This window comes from Mastomys coucha, unplaced genomic scaffold (assembly GCF_008632895.1).
Source record: "Mastomys coucha isolate ucsf_1 unplaced genomic scaffold, UCSF_Mcou_1 pScaffold21, whole genome shotgun sequence".
NCBI lineage: Eukaryota > Metazoa > Chordata > Mammalia > Rodentia > Muridae > Mastomys > Mastomys coucha.
Window position 1 is genome coordinate 172229577 of NW_022196904.1, and position 18125 is coordinate 172247701.

Genomic DNA, 18125 nt, shown 5'->3' on the forward strand with positions numbered 1-18125 from the left:
GTGGAACAATGGCCACCCAGCACCAACGACGTGTTACGCACATCCAGTTTTGTCAAGTAATGACATCAAAGGAGAGCAGCCCTTCAGTCTAAGGCAATTGCCCATGCTTCTCTTAACAGGAATGTTTGAGAGTGCTACTCCCTCGCCCTTCCTGAGCCTGAGAGGTGCTCAGCCAGAAGTCACCAGCCCCGGGCCGCCGCCACGCACCCGTGCTGTGCACAGCCTGGAAGCCTTTCCTCTGTACTGAGGCGTCCGAGTAAAACCTGAGAAACAGGCTGCTGCCCGTAGCCACCACGGGATCCGGCGTCTTGCTGCCACAGAAGCGGCCGAGGATGGGGGCCAAGCTGTCTGTCCCGTCGTACAGTTCTAGGTGGTCGTAGGCACATTCCTGATGCTGCTCAACCTCAAACTCACTGAATGTCTGGGGAGGGGAGAACAGAAAGTGAGGCAAGGATCAGGCATTGAGAGGGGGAGGGGAGGGGGAAGGGAAGGGAGGGGCACCCAGGGCCTGGAGGTATCTGTCTACCAGCTTTTTAGGGGCGTCCACCATTGCTGTGATGGTACGACATCCAGTCCCAGAGCCGGCTGCCCAGATATATACTTCTTTCCATCCTTCCTTTAATGCTAGGAGCCAGCTAGCACTGAGCGCTCGCTCACCCATGCTGGCCCTGTGTTACAGGCTTTACAAACGGCCCCTCATCCAGTCCCTGCGACCCTGTTCTGGGCACAACCCCCAAAGAAGACATCAGACGGCATGGCCAGCGTCCTCACTGGCAGAGAAGGTATGTAACCCAGGATCTGTGGCTTCAGAGGTGTTGCTGTTAGCCTGTGTCAACTGCCATATACTTGAAATACCAGAGGCTCTTGAGCAGGGCCACGCTGTTCTGCCACCAAAGGGGCTGACGTGTTGGGAGTTTTTCCCATCCCAATAAGTGATGAAAATTTTCTCACTTAAATTCTGATGAGGTTATGAAGATCTATTATTATCCCAAGTGAGCTGAAGGAGAAACTGAGTCATAAAGATGCTAATTGGCTTGCTTAAATCTGTTCAGCTGCAGTAGGAATTGAACATGACCTAGAGCTACACTGTTAACCACAGCCAGGTTCCCGTTGCCTCCTTTCTTCCCGTCCTTCCATCAGAGATTGCCTCCCCCCGCCCCCCCGGTTGTTAGGCTGAGAAACTGAACAGTTTCTGGCCATATACAGATCATTGGGTGCTGGGTAGATGCCTGGCTGGCTGTCAGCCTGTCTGTGATGTCAGGGTGAGCAGGAAGTGTTAGGCGAAGGTCGGATTGGGATAGAGTGGGAAGGGGGACACTAGTTGCGTGCGGGGGTGGGGGGATCACTACAGTAAATATGGCAGAGTTCCATCCACACGCTCACCAACCATTTTCAAGGGAAGTGTCTTTTTTCGAATAATTCTTGTCTGCAGACACCTCAGATGGAGGCTTCCCACTTTGCAGGTTCGAGGTCCCACCCCCAGGGAACGCTGTTCTTCACGGCTGGCAGGAAAGGAGAGTGCGGAGCAACAGAGCAGCTCTCCAGCAGATGGCAGTCTAGAGCAAAGCTGGCCTTTCGAAGGCGCTCCTAACTCACCCTCTTCCAGAGTGTACACTGTTCTAAGGGACCCAGGGCAGAAGAAAGCAGTTTCTACATAGGCAGGACACATCATGTACAGGAGGAGCCCAGGGAGCATGCCCCATGGTTTGGGGTCCCTTCTGTACCCATGATGCCTTGGGAGCCCGTTAATTTATCCTCATACAGCAGGAAAGCACCCTGACATTATCATCTACAAATCACCATGTCTTCCTCTGTTCTCTTCCCTCCTCCCTGCGTTTTTCAGTCTGTCATTTCATAAGCTTCATCTTGCTCATCTCAGCAGTCTGAGAGGTGTGTCTGATGTGTTTCTGTATGTGTCTCTCTGTGTGCGTGTGTCTACGAGCATGCACGTGTATCTATCTGTGTGTATATGTCTGTGTGTCTGCAATTGTTCCTGTGTATGTGACTGTGCATGTTTGTGTGTATATGTCTGTGAATGTGCTCCTGCGTGTGTCTGTGTGTTTGTGCATATGTCTGTGAGTGTTTCTGTGTATGTGAGTGTGCATGTTTGTGTGTGTGAGTGTTCCTGTGTATGTTTGTATGTATGTTTCTGTGAGTGCACATGTGCATCTGTGTGTATCTGTGTGTCTTTGAGTGTTCCTGCGTATGTGAGTGTGCCCCTGCGTATGTGTGTGTGTGTGTGTGTGTGTGTGTGTGTGTGTGAGGTATTTTGTTTTGATGTTTGTAAATAATAACATGTGCTGTGTGAGACCACACATCAGATACGGGTGAGATGCTGCATGATTTGCAAGGCAATTGTTTTTCTAACTGAAGGAGGAGTTAGTACGGTGGCCCTACTGTTAATTGATGAAGATGTAAATTGCAGAGGAGTATGAATAAATTATATTTATTCTATGTGACTGATTTGAGTAAGGAAAAAAAAAGAGTTTCCTTGTGTGGGAAACTTCTGAAGAGATCCACAAATGTCTAGAGTGGGAATGAGAGACCTGAGGACTTGTGACCTTCCTTCTCAGTGTTCTGTGTAAATTAAGCCTTTTGTTTTTGTCTTCTTCTTCAAGAGTAAAATAATCTGTAAGAGATCAGCCCTGAATCACACACAGCACGGCAGACCTGCGTGGCAGTCGTCACCTCACACAGTGCTTCTATAAGCAGGGCTGTTAGAGAGCTCTGAGCATGCTCCCTCCCTCTGCTCAGAGCACACACTGCAAGATTCACAGCATCTCCCCATTTCCCAACAGGAAAACTGAGGCCCAGATATGTTCCATGCTGATCATGGAGCAGGGACTTGAACCCATCCCCTGCTTCATGCCAAGGTTTGTACTTTTAACAAACTAATGAGGCGACTCACAATTTTCACCCTGTGGCCTGCGGTTGATGAAATGTTCCAGGTACATTCCTTCCGGCTGGGGTATTTGTCAGGCCAGTTGGGGCTCATCAGGGTCCCCTCTGCACTGCTAATCTTGTATGCGCAGCCAGCTGGAGGTCAGAAGGGGACACACAGAGGGGTCATTCAGCTGGAGGCAGCATCACAGGGTCAACAGTATGGGCAGCCAGCCTGCAACTGATGTGACCAGGCGTTGACTTGGCTTGAACTGGCTCAGGAGGAGAGACATTTCAATTACTATGACTGTTTACATGGAGGTTGGCACTGGGGATGTAGCTGACTTAGTGCCCGGGGGTCAGATGGAGTTCAGTGAGAGCACTGGTTCTTCAACTTACGGCATCAAGACCTCTCATGTCCTCGTGTGTAAAAAGGGTTCCAGGCTCATAGGTGTGGCTGAGCATCCCATGTAAAAGGCCTAGAGAGTGCCGCCCATGGTGAATGTTAGCAGAGATCCCCGTGAGGTCTCTATGCCTTCCCTCCATCAGTTCCATCCAGGTCACTCATTATTATCGGAGAGTGGTACCATGGCCTACTTGGTGATGGTGTTTTGACTATGTCTTCCTCTGTGGTAAGTGGTTTGTATGAACCCTCTCACTGGATTGTCCCCATCTCCACATAAGGAAACAGAAGGAGGCACGTGGTCTTCACATCTTCCTCACCCTCCCTCTCCCCTACTGCACCCAGGACAGGGCAAGGCTTGGAGCTACGTTTATCACAGATATACAAACTCCCTTCACTGGGCAAGGGAAAAGCTAAGGGCAGGCTTCCTCCGCAATGGCGGCATATGAACAGCCATCTGACTCTGAAAGGCCCTCAGCAGGCGCTAAGGAGGGGAGTAAGACACTTCCTCTTATTTCATGCTCAGTCCCACTGTCATGACAGACATGGGCCTGATATTTATTGACACTTAGACTATACAGTATGGACCAGCCTGACTCAGACACTTCCTAGGCAGGCTTTAATCCTTGTAGAACCCTTAGGAAGGAGGCATGTGTACTTTGCTTGTTACAGAATAGGAACTGAAGCTCAGAGTATTTAAGTAACTAGCTGAAGAATGCACATCGAGGGAATGGCAGAGCCATGATTTAGATCAATGTGTGTTAGTTCTGAAGCCTACTGGATTAATTGCAATGGACACTCATGTTGGCCTCCTGAGGAGAATGTCTGTCCCCCAGGAGGGCCACCAGAGTGGTATCCTACTGGAGGGTCCCTAGCTTGAGGACTCAGACAGAGATCTCATGTTGTTTGGCAGATGGTGGCTCCCCAAGCTGACCCCCACCCAAGACTCCCTCCCTCCCTCACACACCTGGGGGAAGCGGGTGCAGCCACAGGTGGCACCCACCCCACAGCTTCCGCTCACCCTCTTTGCAGTCATGTCCGTTCTCGTGCAGCCGGTACCCGTTCTTGCATCGGCACAGGTAGCTCCCGAACGTGTTGACACACTCCTGCTGGCAGCCGCCATTGTCTTTGGCACACTCGTCCTTGTCTGCTGGAATCAATGGACTCTCCTGAGAAGAGCTGCCAGCTTTGCCGCTGTCCCTCAGGGCTCAGAACCTGCTCAAAAGTGACTTCCTCCAACAAGCCTCCCAGATCACAGTCCCTTAAAGGGGTGTCAGTCACAGAGGGGGGCATCTTTGTTTGGGATGTTTGGGGCATCTATTGGTCTCTTGGGGGATCTCTGCGCTGCTAAAGCACTTTTGTGGAAGAAACATATGCTCTTGTCTTGCTTCCCACCCAAACCAAGGAGCTCCCTGGAGGACAGGTTCACATGAACATCAACAGCAGCAATAACGAAAATGCCCAACATATACTGATAGTTACCATGGGATGGGTCCCGGACACTTGTTATTGCCATCTAAGTTAATTCCCACTCAAGCTTAGAAAAGCCTATCTGTACCCCAGTTTACAAGCAAAGAAACAGGCTGAGGAAGCTCATATGCCTAGTCATTCAGCAAGAAGCAGATTATGACCCATAGGTCTGGACACACAGTGCCCTGTGTGTGGAGAGGTAAGGGTAGTTGTCTCAGGCCTCCTCAGGACGCTGGAGGGGGAAATGAATGGGAATCAGGGAAGCCCTTGGGAGAGTGTCTAGTCCCCAGGAAGTGTTGGTTGCTATAATTACAATCCTGTGTGAGCTCCAGTGTTGGCTCTCATCCGGTGGCTGCTGAGGCTCTGGCTGAGTGGACATTTCCATGGCCACCTGCCTTCTGCAGTAAATGAGGTCCTGTCTCCACTCCATCCTCCCCGTGCTTGTATCCCACTCTATATGTGCCTTAGTGTCACCTTGAGAGGACTCGGTACTCTCTCGCCACTCTAGTTGTGGTGTCCTAGGACAATTCACACTATAGCTTCATCCTTGTATTTCATGGGAACAACTGAGACTCCATCCAGAGCTCTTAGATGCAAATTGACTGTCACAGCCCAGTGCAGGCCTCTCTTCCTCCTCCTCCTCCTCCTCTTCTTCTTCCTCTTCTCATTCTTTCCTCTTCCTCCTCTTCCTCCTCCTCTTCCTCCTCCTCTTCCTCTTCTTCCTCCTCCTCTTCTTCCTCCTCCTCCTCCTCCTCTTCCTCCTCCTCTTCTTCCTCCTCCTCCTCCTCTTCTTCCTCCTCCTCCTTCCCCTCCTCCTCTCTTCTTTCTTTCCTCCTTCTCCTCCCCCTCCTCCTCTCCTCCTCCTCTCTTCCTCCTCCTCCTCCTCTCCTCCTCCTTTCCTCCTCCTCCTCCTCCTCCTCATGCTCCTCCTTCTCCTCTTCCTCTTCTTCTTCCTCCTCCTCTTCCTCCTCTCCCTCCTTATCCTTTCCTAGGTCCTCTTGCTGACATTCATGGGTCTCTACCCTCACATATAGCTTCTCTGCTGCTGGGTTCTGTGTGCAAGGATGAAAAGTACCGTCATCAGGGCCATCAGCTACTCCTCTGAGGGGATTCCCAACCCTCTTAGCTCCATCCTGCTTGGCCCAGTTTGATCACATTGGCATTTGTAGGCCTCCTTGCTCAGAACCTATAGAGGGCTTTGTCCTGGTCCCCTGGACCTCAGGCTTCAGCCGCTATCCATGCACGGTTCATTATGGCCAAGCCTGCCTGACCTGACCCACCTGTGGCCTCCCCAGACAAGCATGACTCCTGCCAGTCTGGTCTTATCTCAGTCTTTGTGAACACTGAGACCCCCCAAATCCAAGTTCATGATGCCCCTTCTTCTCCAGACCTTAGCCAGTTCCTTCCTAGTCATACTAGCTGCATCTCGGCCCTTTGGATCTGGCTAGCCCACATGCATCAAGCAGAGAGCCTTTCCTCACTGTCTCAGGCCCCATCTCCTCCAAATACCAGCCCTTGTCAAGCCCGACCTAAGCTGAGTCTTAGTAAGATGTTGTCTTTCTAGCCTTCCCGACCAGGAAGAAGCTTATGCAATGCTGGGTGCCATCCAGGCAACCTCTGAGCTCAGGTCTGTGTTGTACCTATAACACAACACAGAGCTTGCTCAGTGAGAGACTGCGTGGCTCAGAAGTCAGAGACAGAACACCGAGTACCTGTACAATCAACAAGTAATAGACCTGCTTCAATGCTGAGGACTAAGACAGAGATCCAAACCCCTCACCAAACAGTTCATTCGCCAGTGGGATGTGACCAACAGGTCCTACTATGTACCTTGTGGTGCCCTTGAATTCTGATTTCTGGCTCATAGAACTTAGAGTGAAATTCTTTGTTGTAAGCTGAACTTAAGACAACCTGTTGACAACCTGTTGGGGTATCCCCAGCAGATGAACTAGGCCACAGTATAAAAGCCACTATCAGGATGCAGGATGGAGAGGAAGTTGGAGAAGGAGGAGAGGAAGCTGCAGGAACCCAGGGTCCAGGAGCCTTACGGGCCTCTGCAGGCCCGCCCCACCTGCCTGAGAAGAAGTGAGCCTTGAAGCCACGCTTGGAGACAGTGTTGTCCGACTTGAACTCCACGCGCATGTCGTTGCTCTGCGATGTGATGACCTCCGGGGTCTCGGAGCCGCAGAACTTTCCATGAAGCTTGGCATCCGGGGACAGGCCACTGCGTACCTCTACGAAGTCATACTTACAGACCTGTGAAGGAACAGGGACCAGGGCAGTATGCTGCCCCTCAGTTACTCCACCTGTGTGTCCCAGGAACACTGATGCCACCTCCCCCTCTGTGCCCTCTTGCCACTATAGTTGTGGTGTCCTCAGACTTTTGGATTGTAACTTCACCCTTATATGGTAGCAGCTAAGACTCCATCCAGAGCTGTTAGAGGACAAATTAGCGGCCACAGCTCAGTACAGCCCCTCTCCTCTCGCTCCTCCCTCCCAAAGTCCTCCTGTCGATATTCATAGGTCCTCATCAGAGAGAGGACCCATTGTATTTTATAATTCTGTAACATATATTCTCCTCCACCCCAAAACCACACCCTCCCCTGTGGGAAAATGGGCTCAATCCGTCTTGAAGCTGGAGTCCTCTGTATTGTCACTGTGCTGTTGACTACCAGAGGGTGACAAGGACTTTGGCTTTCCAGCTGAGGCTCTGTGAGGTCCCACTGCCTGGCAGCATAAGGCCGGATCCCTACTTGCTTCTCTACTCATTTATCTCTTGGGCAACCACAAGGCATTGGCTTCAGCAATGGTCCCCCTCCCCCTGCTGTTAGGAGGCGGCAGAAGAGGAGACAGCATGGGAGTAAAATCTTCAAACTATGGCCACCATCCAACATCCAACTCTATCATAGTCTCATGCAGGCAAACTAATGTTCAGAAGGTGAAAGGTGTTTGTCTGAAGTCACCGCTCGCTCGGCAGCAGTAGAGCTGGAACTAGTATCTACGTTACCTCATGTGTCTAGAATTTACTTTGAAAACAACTGAATGTCTGCTCAGCTGCTTTCAAATGTCTAGTTTTTTTTTCTCTGAAGTACCCGCTTTGAGGTTAACCTTGATTAGCTCCAGAGCTTTCCATCCATTGTTTTTTTTTTCCTTTTGTTCGTTTTATGTGTAAAGATGTGTTTTATTTTTAGTTATATGTAGGTGTGTGGATCTGCACACGTGTGTGTAGGTGGCTGTGGAGGTCAGAAGAGTTATATGCAGTTGTGAGCCACCCAAGAAAGGTACTTAGAATGGAACTTGGGTCCTCTATAAGAGCCCTGCTTCCTCTTAACTGTTCAGCCGGCTCTTGAGCCTCCTGGAGCGGGATTTTTGGTGTGGACGTCTCTCTTCATAATCTAAAGGACTGATGGAGTGGCTAGGGGCTAGGCTGCTTCTGTTGCAAAAGTGGCAGTCCCAGGTGGGGTGTGGCAGGGGCCCATGGAGAAGTACACGTAGCCCCAGGTGCAGAGGTGGGATGATCCAGTCACCAGCCAGGCTGTGGGCTACCATGTCGTCCTCCTCTAACTTGATTATCCATAGCCACTCCCAAGAGAAAGGAACAGGCTGTTTATCATATCTCTGTCTGCTACTGGCCCTCAGAGCCTTTATCCGCCTCAGCTGGACACCAGCCAGCTCTCAGCCCCTTCAAATTGGCATTTAGATCTGTCCTGACCATTCTACCCTTAGCTCCTTCTCCTTTACTCTTGACCCCTATCTTCCTTGGACTCAGTGAAAAGGGCATACAGCGAAACTGATATGAAACATGCCCCCTTCTCTACAACCCCCCAGTTCTGCCTTGTCGCACCCCAGGCCTCCACTTTGATGCCTAAAGAGCCTGTTCTAGCTCTGAGTCACATCTCAACACAGCTACAACACAGTCACAAATGCAGCCACATCAGACACGGGGCTGAGACCTACGTCATTGCCTTCCAACTCGAAGGCTTCGAACTGCAGGGAGATGCGGTACTGCATGGGAGCCACCACCTGCCAGACACAGTTCTTGTTTGTGGGGTACTCCTTCGGCCATCCGGGACTGGTGATGGTGCCATTTAGCTTGGTAATGAATCCACCACAGGCCACTGCATGGAGGGAAACATTTTAAAGTCATCTGGTTTTGGTTCCTGGTGACTGCCATCTCCCCCAAGCACCAGGAAGACCTGCTGGCCTCTAGTAATCGGAAGAAGTTAGACAGCCTGAACTAACTCGGATTCCTTTCTTCTAGTTTCCACTGAAGCTTTGGAGGAACAAGATGGGCACATGTCCACTGCTTTTTAAGTGATGACAACACATTTGACATGTCACACGGTAACACAGTTGGGGTGGGTCTCCACAGGTCTTGGACCAAAGGAGAGTTAAAGATGTCTGCATCAAGCTCCTCACTGTGCCTGGCTTGTGTGAGCATTCATGTAGGTGGGCTGAACCCAGGCTATCAACCGAGTCACACCAAAGTGATTACAGTTCCTTGTGGTCTTGCCATGACAACTACATGAATGCTACACACCTACAGTAGGCGACAAGCTGCAGCCTCTGTCTCACAGTTTCAACGGTGGCTGGAACCTGTTCTTCTTGTGACTGTCCCTGCTTGTTTCTTGTCTGTCCACTGTTACTCCATAGCCAACCACCTGCCCGCCTCTGTCCCCACCTCTCCTAAAACTTGTCTCCCAGTCCCTGTCATTTCAACTTGACAAGCCCAATACCAACCTTCACATGTCTTCTTGTCGCCAGCCAGCTCGTAGCCAGGGTCACAGGCACACGTGTAGCTGCCGAGCGTGTTTACACAGCGCTGCTCGCACCCACCATGGTCTGGCCAGGAGCACTCATCCACCTCTGTGGGGGAGGGAAGGTGACAGGGCTAAATTGTCACCAAGATATACAGTTTCCTCCCTTCCATATCGTAGAGCTCTCGGTACATTCCTCTATGATAAGAACTACTTACTATTCCTAGTGGTCACCTTCTAAAAACTCTCTTGTCTAGACTTAACAGTCATACGCAGCTATAATCAAAGGTGGGATCCTGATCACATAAGTAGGGACAGATAGTTATCCAGAAAAGAAAGGACCAGGCCTGGAGAACAGAATTAAGCAAGGTACCCATCCAGTATACATGACTGGTTTTATAAATCCCACCAGGTTCCACATCAGGGGCTTCATGGAAATGCCATGGAACTTCTTAGAGGCATTCAGTAAAGGATGCTAATAGAGGGGCACACTTACAGATGATGTACTAGTATCCTAGACAGAACAAGAAGTCTGCTGTGAAGCATTTTTTTTTTTAAAATAGGAATTCATAAGACGTTACCTAAAACACTGGGCTCTCAAGTTAGCCATTATTTCTGGAGAAATTGTTGGGTAGGCAGGGAGGAGTTTTGGGGGGTGGGTACCTTGAGACATTCAGGACAAGCAGGTGCCCAGGAGTGTGCTCAGAGCATTAAACAGCAGTGAGTAGGTTGCTACGAGCTCTGACCATGGATACAACATAGGAGTCACTGGAGAACCTCTCAGATGTTAGCTCACAAGCCACTCAAGTAAAGAAAATCCTTAGCACTGCCCATCTCTAAGACAACTATTAGAAACAACAGGAAAATCATTCCATTGTCAGGCTATGGTATGTTGGTCCATGAAACATAGCACACAGGGTGTGCTCTGCCTCTGCCAGAAGAGTCTAATGAAGAGACCACTCAACAGCACTAAAAATGCAAAGTGAGCAGGGCAGGAAGGGGGAGTGCCAATCCGTGGCACCGAGGAACATAGAGGCAGGGGAAATACGAAGTTGTTGGGCAAATCTTCTATTTTTTTTTTTAAGATTTATTTATTTATTTTATGTATATGAGTACACTGCTGCTCTTCTCAGACACACCAGAAGAGGGCATCAGATCCCATTACCCATGGTGGTTGTGAGCCAGGTTGCTGGGAATTGAACTCAGGATCTCTGGAAGAGCAGTCAGTGCTCTTAACCACTGAGCCATCTCTCCAGGCCTGGGAAAATCTTGAAAGAATGGATCCCACCAGGAAACAAAAGAATTCAGAATGACTAAGAGTTGGGACCAACCTGAAAAGATAGATAGCCAACCTCACCACCATGGACAGAATCTTGCTGGGTAGCTAGCTGCTCGGGTCCTTGCCTACTCTTTCTCAGAGGTTCCCTAGGGCTGTCTGGCTCCTCAAACTCTCAGATCATTGGTCCTCCACAAACGCAACGCCCTCTCTACTATTTTTCCCTCTCTGCTTTCCTCTTCCAACTCAAATGAAGCCACTTTCTGCCCTCTTCCTTGCCTGTTCTGCACACATCCCTTCTCAGTTTGATGGCCCTTCTCCAGGGAGAGGATAGCTTGTCAACACCCCAGTGTTTTGTTCAGTGGAGAGCACACAGAGTAACTCTGAGTGTCAGGTGTTCTTGGGCTCAATAATGACTGAAGTGAGTTGGTCGCTGGGTGCCAAAAGATGCTGTAGGCAGGGAGGTGAAGTTTTCCAGGACCATTAATAAATGTAGTAGTAACCATGTTGAAACAGTGTTCAAGCAACTATTTACTCATTGTATTGAAATATGGAAAGGACTTTCTAAGGCATCTAAAAATTTTTTCAGAAATTTTGCAATAAGGGAAATATATAGGATCATATAGAGCAGTAGAAAGAGACCAGGATTCCAGGCAAGTTGGGTCAGGTTGGGCCAACGGATATGATCCAATCATATGGACTTGGATGCCGGGTGTTTGGCTTTTCTGAGCCTTCCTCTACTTTTAAAACGACAAGAGCAGTGTTGGGTTTTTTTTGTGGTGATTGAAAATTATGCCCATGAAGGACTGGTATACTGTCAGTGTGCAGGGCTGTCACTTCAGACAACCAGGACGCAGTTTCTGCACATCCAGGAGTTGGAAAGACAATGATGGGAAGGGTAGAAGGAGAGACAGCCTGGGCAAAGGGGGCAGGAGACGAGGCGAGAGGCAAGGACAGGTGAAGGGAGGGGCACCTGGGATGGCTCAGTGAAGAAGGAACCGGTAGATGGGAGGGGCACAGCAGGTCTAAGAAGTGGACGAGAGAGCAGAGGAAACTTAGAAAAGATTCCATGAGAAAGGACAAAAATAAATAAAGACCCAAGGGGAAAGGAGAGGGGGCCCTGATGCCTGGAGCTGTGGTGGTTGTGGGCAGGGCACAGAGGCAAGAAAGAGGGGATCACCATTTCTCAGCCTAGTTATTGCCAGATGGAGGGAGAGAAGCTAGTGGGGTGGACTTAAAGCAAAGAAAGCTCCATTCCTGCAGAGACAAAAGGCTATGTTAGCCAGGGACCTGGAGAAAGCTTCAAGGGCGGTGGGCTGTGTCTGCGGAACGGCTCCATTGTCAGTAGGTGGCAGGCACGCAGGCACTATTCTTGCCAGGGTCTAGCTGGCTACATGGCCTCCGCGGTGCCACCTCTGCCAAGCCCACTGGCTCATGCTCCTTCCAAACGGAGCACAGCTTCTTAGGAGATCTGGGCTCATGCAGGTAGAATGGGCTGGAACCAGAGCTTAGCCAGGTAGGGCTAAGGCTCTGGGTTCTTTCCCTCCTCTAAGCACACAGGAAAAGAAGGACCCATTCGGTAAGGAGACCCGGAAAAGATCTTAAAGGAATTTCAGAGAGAGTTAAGGGAAATTAGAGCATGCCCCAGGGCTTTGAAGAAATACCTTCAAGAAAGCCTCCCTTACCCAGAGTCCCCTGCGGCCCCTCTGCACTGGAATGATAGTGTGTAGGGATTCAAGATAGTTGTCGCACCCCTTGGACCAGCCAAGCCTTGAATGCCACCATCCTCTCTTGAAAGCAGCAGAAGTGTAAGGCTCTGCCTGCTGCCTAGCCAATTGGCTCTAAGAGGGGCTGCCATCTGGCACCAGGAGATCAGTGTTGAGGCCAGCTGGCACCTCGGCCAGTGTTATGGGCCAGCTGGGCCCCAGGCAAAGGCTGTTGCCAACTGGCATCAAGGCACAAGGTTCTCTGGCTCACCCCAGCTCTGCCACAGGCTTTGTGGTTATGCTTCCAATTCTCTCCTTCTGGCAAAGACACGTGAGCCAGATACTGCACCCTGGGGCATCCAACCATGGCCTCCATGGTTGGAGGAAACTGGGCGTTAAGATTTTCACTCCTTCTGCATGCCACGAAAGGGAAGAATAGTAATCGCACATCTCACATGGAGCCCAACAGCTTACAAAGTGTCTCCAAGCCATCGTTTCCTTGGAATGTCACAACTCGAGGCATTTTCTTCTTTCTGTTCTACAAGGGGAAACTGAGGCTTTGGTAAGGCCATAGGGCTGCCTAGCAGGGTGGTCTGTCTGGAAGTCAGTTCTCCTGATGTCAACCCTTCAAAGAGAACCTAGGAAAAGTACCTAAGAAGAGGCAGGGCCAGGCACAGTGGCTCACCACATCTGTAATCTGAGCATTCAGAAGCCGAAGAATGAGAATGCCCAGGAGTCCCAGGGAGTTACAGGCCAGCCTGGATTACAGTATGATATCCTTGCTCAAAAGCTAAAATAATAAAACAAAAAGGAGGCACAAGGAAGATGGGGGTGGGGAGGGAGATAGGAAGGACTGGGATTTTTGTCTGTCACAGCCAGGAGACATGGGAGAGGAGGGAAGGGAAGACACAGTCTTCCTGACATGGGTATGGGTGGCTGGACATCAAGTGTTATCATAAGGAAGAAGGAGCTGCAGAGACCCCTCTTGTCTCTACCAAGGACTGGTGGCATGATCCTGGGGACCCAGCCACAGTGTACCAGGCCTAGGGAATACCCCTGTGTCCTTCTTATGGGTGGTGTGCATCCTTTGAGGGTCCTGAATGCCCTTTTAGAGGAACCATGGAAGCCCCTCCTTATGCTGGATCGCCTCTGTGGTCTCGGTCTGGTTCCATCAGGGATATTTGTTCTCTTACTGTCCTCATACCTCAGTCTTTTGGGCACCAGCCTGTGGGACAGGAGACAATGCCTTTGGAGTGTTAGACCTGGGGTGCTTCTCTGGCTCACACCTAGGAGTGTCAGGCAAAGGTGTAGAGGCTCTGAGGTCTGGTGTCAGACAGGGTTTAGATCCTTAATCTGCTACTCATGTCCAAGAGTGACCCTGAGCAACCTTTCTCAATGCTAGTCAATATAATCCAAACCTAACTGAAAGGGTTATCACAGAAACAAAATGATATCAGGTAAAGCAAGTGGCTAACACAGGCCTGGGACACAGTGAGCTCAGTTAATGAGGTTTCCAGGCATGTGTTGTTATTAAATCAGGGTTTCACTATGTATACTTTAACCTGGTAAAATCACTAGGCCTTGAAGGCTGGCTTCAGTAGGTAAAGTGTTTGCTGTGTAAGTGTGAGGACCTGAATTCAAATCCCTGGCACCCACATTACTGTCAGTTGTGCATGGCAACCTGCTTGTAATTCTAACATCAGAAGGCAGAAGGACCCTTGGAGCAAGCTGACTAGCTAGGTTAGCCAAAATGAGAGACCTTGTGTCAATAGATAGGTAGAGTGCTTGAGAGAGACTCCTAAGGTCACCCTAAGGCTTTCACATGCACATGCACACTAGCACACATGCACACGTGCACACACACACCCTTCAAAAAAAAATCACTAACTCTCATGTCCCCAAATAGAAAAATCTCCTTGCAGAAGCCGACTGGAGCCTGTTTCTCACAGGTATGAACCCCACAGGGAGAGCCCTATCAGCGGTTCAGAATGAACAACCTTCTCCCTGCGGGAGCTCAGATAGGTTTTGGAATTCTTACACTGGGGAAAGCAATATGTCTTCCCTTGAATAAAGACAGGAACAGACTACTAAGCCATACCCTTGAAGAAATTGGCTGCAAAGCCCGCTTTATTGATGGAGCCGTCGGACACAAACTTCACCCACAATCGGTTGGCACTGGATTTCACTGCCTCCGGCTTCTCGTAGCCACAGAAGTGGCCAATCAGGGTGCTCTCCTCTGTGGGACCATCTCGGATTTCCAGATAGTCATATGCACAACTGTCATGTCTTTCAATCTAAAGAGAAAGACAGAGGCCATGTGGGTGACACTGGCTGGCTTGGCTTCAAGGATTTTTAACTCAGAATCAAAACCTAACCGCCTCTCTCAAATCTAAGCAGGCTGAGTTCACACTCAGCTTGCCCCATCTGACTCTGTGGCAGAAGTCAAGATGAATCAGGCTGAGTAGGCTCTAAGAGAAACAAGGAAGATGGACTTGAAGTGGACTTTTAGCTTCCTGTTCTTAACCCAAAGTGGAAAGTCATCTCTCCCTCCCTCTCTCTCTCTCTCTTTCTCTCTTTCTCTGTCTCTCTCTGTGTGTGTGTGTGAGAGAGAGAGTCTCTGTATATATGTGTCTATGTGTACATGTCTCTCTGTGTATGTATCTGTGTCTATGTGTATGTCTGTGTGTGTGTGAGAGAGTTTCCGTATGTATGTGTCTGTGTGTATGTGTCTCTGTGTGTGTCTGTGTCTATGTGTATGGATGGCTCTGTGTGTGTGTCTGTGTATCTATCTGTGTATGTGTCTGTGTCTATTTGTATCTGTGTGTCTATGTGTGTATGCATCTGTGTGTGTGAGTTTCTGTGTGTATGTGTCTTTGTGTGTGTCTGTGTGTCTGTGTCTATGTGTATGGCTCTCTCTCTGTGTGTCTGTGTATCTGTCTGTATATGTGTCTGTGTCTATTTGTATCTGTGTGTGTGTCTGTGTGTCTATGTGTGTATGCATATCTCTGTGTGTGTGTGTGTAGGTCAGAGGTAAACAAACCCCAGAAGACACCTATTTTGTTTTCTGAGACAGGCTTTCTCCCTTCCCTGGTGCACACCAGCTAGGCTAGGCTGGCGGCCAGCAAGCCCCTGGGGTCTGCCTGCATGGCCTCCCAACCCTGAGGTTACAAGGCAGATATGGGGCTTTATGGGGACTTGGGATCAGGCCCTCGTGCCAGCAAGACAAGGAAACACTTCACTGACTGAGCCATCTCCCCCAGACCTTTCTGTTTGTTTCTTTCCTCCTGCCTCTCCCTCCTGAGTGCTGGGGTGACTATAAGACTCTGTCTTTATAGAGCAGAGAGTATGCGGCAGACATCAGTACACACTCTGGAACACATCCTAGCAGCGCTCACCTCAAAGGACTGGAAGGTAAGTCCCACATGAAACCCGTCCGACACCGTGATCCTCCACACACATTCCTTGGAAGGTCTGTAGTCGTCAGGGTAGTTGGGGGACTGAATCTGGCCTGCATCTTTGGTTATGTCTCCCCCACACATGGCTTTAGAGAGAACACAAGAAACAAACACAGCGGTCCTTGATCACATCTTACAAACACAGGTGAATGGCTACTTATTGCCACAAGGTGGCTCCAAGAGCCAGCAGTTTCCTCTGGGTCTAACAAAACTGGCCGTGAGAAAGTTGAGTTTTAACTCTGGATAGCCATGTAGCCACCCAGAAAAAACGCGGATTGTCCAAATATTCAATGATTCAAGGCAAAGGGGGGCTTTGCTGTGTTTCCTGTTCCATTCCTTTCTAGGACAGAAGGATTAAGACACAGGAGCTACCCTAGGGTGATTTCACAGCCCTTCTCTTACCTGAAATGGGAAGTCTGGGTAGCAACGTGTTTTGGTTTTTTTGTTTGTTTGGTTTTTTTCCTGATGAAGCAAGAGTCCAGAGATGTCAGGCCCCCTGCTTGAGCTCATTCATGTGGCCAGAGGCCACTGCCATCTCTACAGGACTCTATACCCTGATGCCTTTCATACCCCAGCTGGATTGAGAGGAGAGCTCACTGGGTTTGTGACAGTGGCAGAGCTTAGCACACTTGGCCTTTGCCTTCCAAGTGTGACAGAGGGAATGTGCATCGCTCAGCTCAGACCCTATGATAAGAGCTTGATCCTCCTGAAAGCTGCCATGTACACCTGGGAAGGAAGCAGGCTGCTCTAGAAGGACAGATGCTTGTCAGTGGCCACCCGCCTGACTGCTTTATCAAGAACAAACCTTCATATACAGCGAAGAAGCCCTTGCCCAGGATGCTGCTGCTGCTACGGAATTCCACCCAGAGCCGGCTGTCCGAGGAGACGAGGGGCTCAGGTACCTTATCGCCACAAAACCTCCCTGGAAAGAGAAAGGACAGTCAGGACACTGCGGACATCTGGCTCACCTCACCGCAGCCTGAAGGAAAGACAGGAAGTAGGCAATGGCCCTCAAAGTGACAGCTGATCCTGCAGTCCACAGAGGAGCAAATGTGGGCTCAAGAATGGTACATCTGTGAGCCCATGAAGGACAAGTCTGGATTCCAGGCACTTGAAGTATAAGACAGAGGGCAGGTACCTTCCCTGCCACGTGGGTCCTGTGGCAGACCTTGTGAGAGTCCCAGCGGTAGAGAGATGATGCTGAGCTAGTGGTGGTGGATGGTTGGTTGTTCGTTTTGCCTGACAGTTTTGGAGACACCCCACCCTTCCCTTTGGGGCACTGGGCACTCTGTTACCCTTGCCTCAGGAAGTAGGGCCAGAGACCAAGAAACCAAAGCTTCCTTGCATTTGAGTTAATTCAAAGCCAGATCCAATACTGAAAGTTCGGGGTTGAAGAAGAGTGGGTTTCCCAGACTGATAGTGCAGAGAGACCCTGAGGGGCTGAGGAGAGAGAGACTGGGAGGAAGAACTTTGGAGAGATACCAGGGAGCCCCTTAAGGATTGATTCTACGTCTCTCCCTCCAAGCTAAGACTACGGCTCGGGCAGGATGATAAAGACCACAAGGAGACTTAAAGATCTGGGAGAATGAGAAATAGTGTCCCCAGTCCCTAGACAGAGCCCAGCAGGGTAACAAGAGCCAAGAGGCCCCTGCTCTTTCTGGATCCAGTATGGAATTGTCTATGTGGCTTGTCCAGACCTTTGCCCATGACACAGCCATGCAAAGGTCCCTATGCCAAGCCTGATGTGACATAGAAGCCATGGCTACCAACTCCTGAGCAAGTATGGAGGTGATGGCCTTGCGGAGCCAAGGTTTCGAGAACCTTTCGGATCTTGAAAGCTTGGAGGAAGGTCCACGAAGACTTGGGTGTCACCTGAGTTGCGTCAAGTTGAGGCAAGAAGGAAACAACAGGCGCTGAGCTATAGCTTAAGCCCAGGGTCTCACTATGTAGCCCAGGCTGGCATTAAAGTCACTAAGTAGCCCAGGCTGGCCTCAAACTTGCTGGATCCTCCTGATTCAGCTTCTCAAGCACTGGAATTAGAAGCATGTGCCACTATATCCAGTTCTCAACGTTTAAAAAGGGCAGATACTTTTCCATTAGTGCTTGGAAAGCCCTGGTTGAGGCACTAGACCCCATAAGTATGTTTTATTCTTCTGAGAAAAGTAGAAAGGCATAAGG

At 50.0% G+C, this 18125-nt stretch overlaps 1 protein-coding gene across 2 annotated transcripts in view; it reads right to left on the minus strand.

The window, feature by feature from the left end:
• Positions 1 to 18125, minus strand: part of Tll2 (tolloid like 2) — a 124439-nt gene that overhangs the window by 5013 nt on the left and 101301 nt on the right. For both annotated transcript variants that reach the window (XM_031390299.1, XM_031390300.1), the window contains exons 11-19: positions 16753 to 16869; positions 15888 to 16033; positions 14591 to 14786; positions 9494 to 9619; positions 8711 to 8871; positions 6829 to 7009; positions 4305 to 4430; positions 2909 to 3036; positions 208 to 421 (exon numbers count right to left, since the gene is read on the minus strand). In XM_031390299.1, coding sequence (XP_031246159.1) covers positions 208 to 421; positions 2909 to 3036; positions 4305 to 4430; positions 6829 to 7009; positions 8711 to 8871; positions 9494 to 9619; positions 14591 to 14786; positions 15888 to 16033; positions 16753 to 16869 — 1395 coding nt within the window. The remainder of the gene's footprint in view (positions 1 to 207; positions 422 to 2908; positions 3037 to 4304; positions 4431 to 6828; positions 7010 to 8710; positions 8872 to 9493; positions 9620 to 14590; positions 14787 to 15887; positions 16034 to 16752; positions 16870 to 18125) is intronic.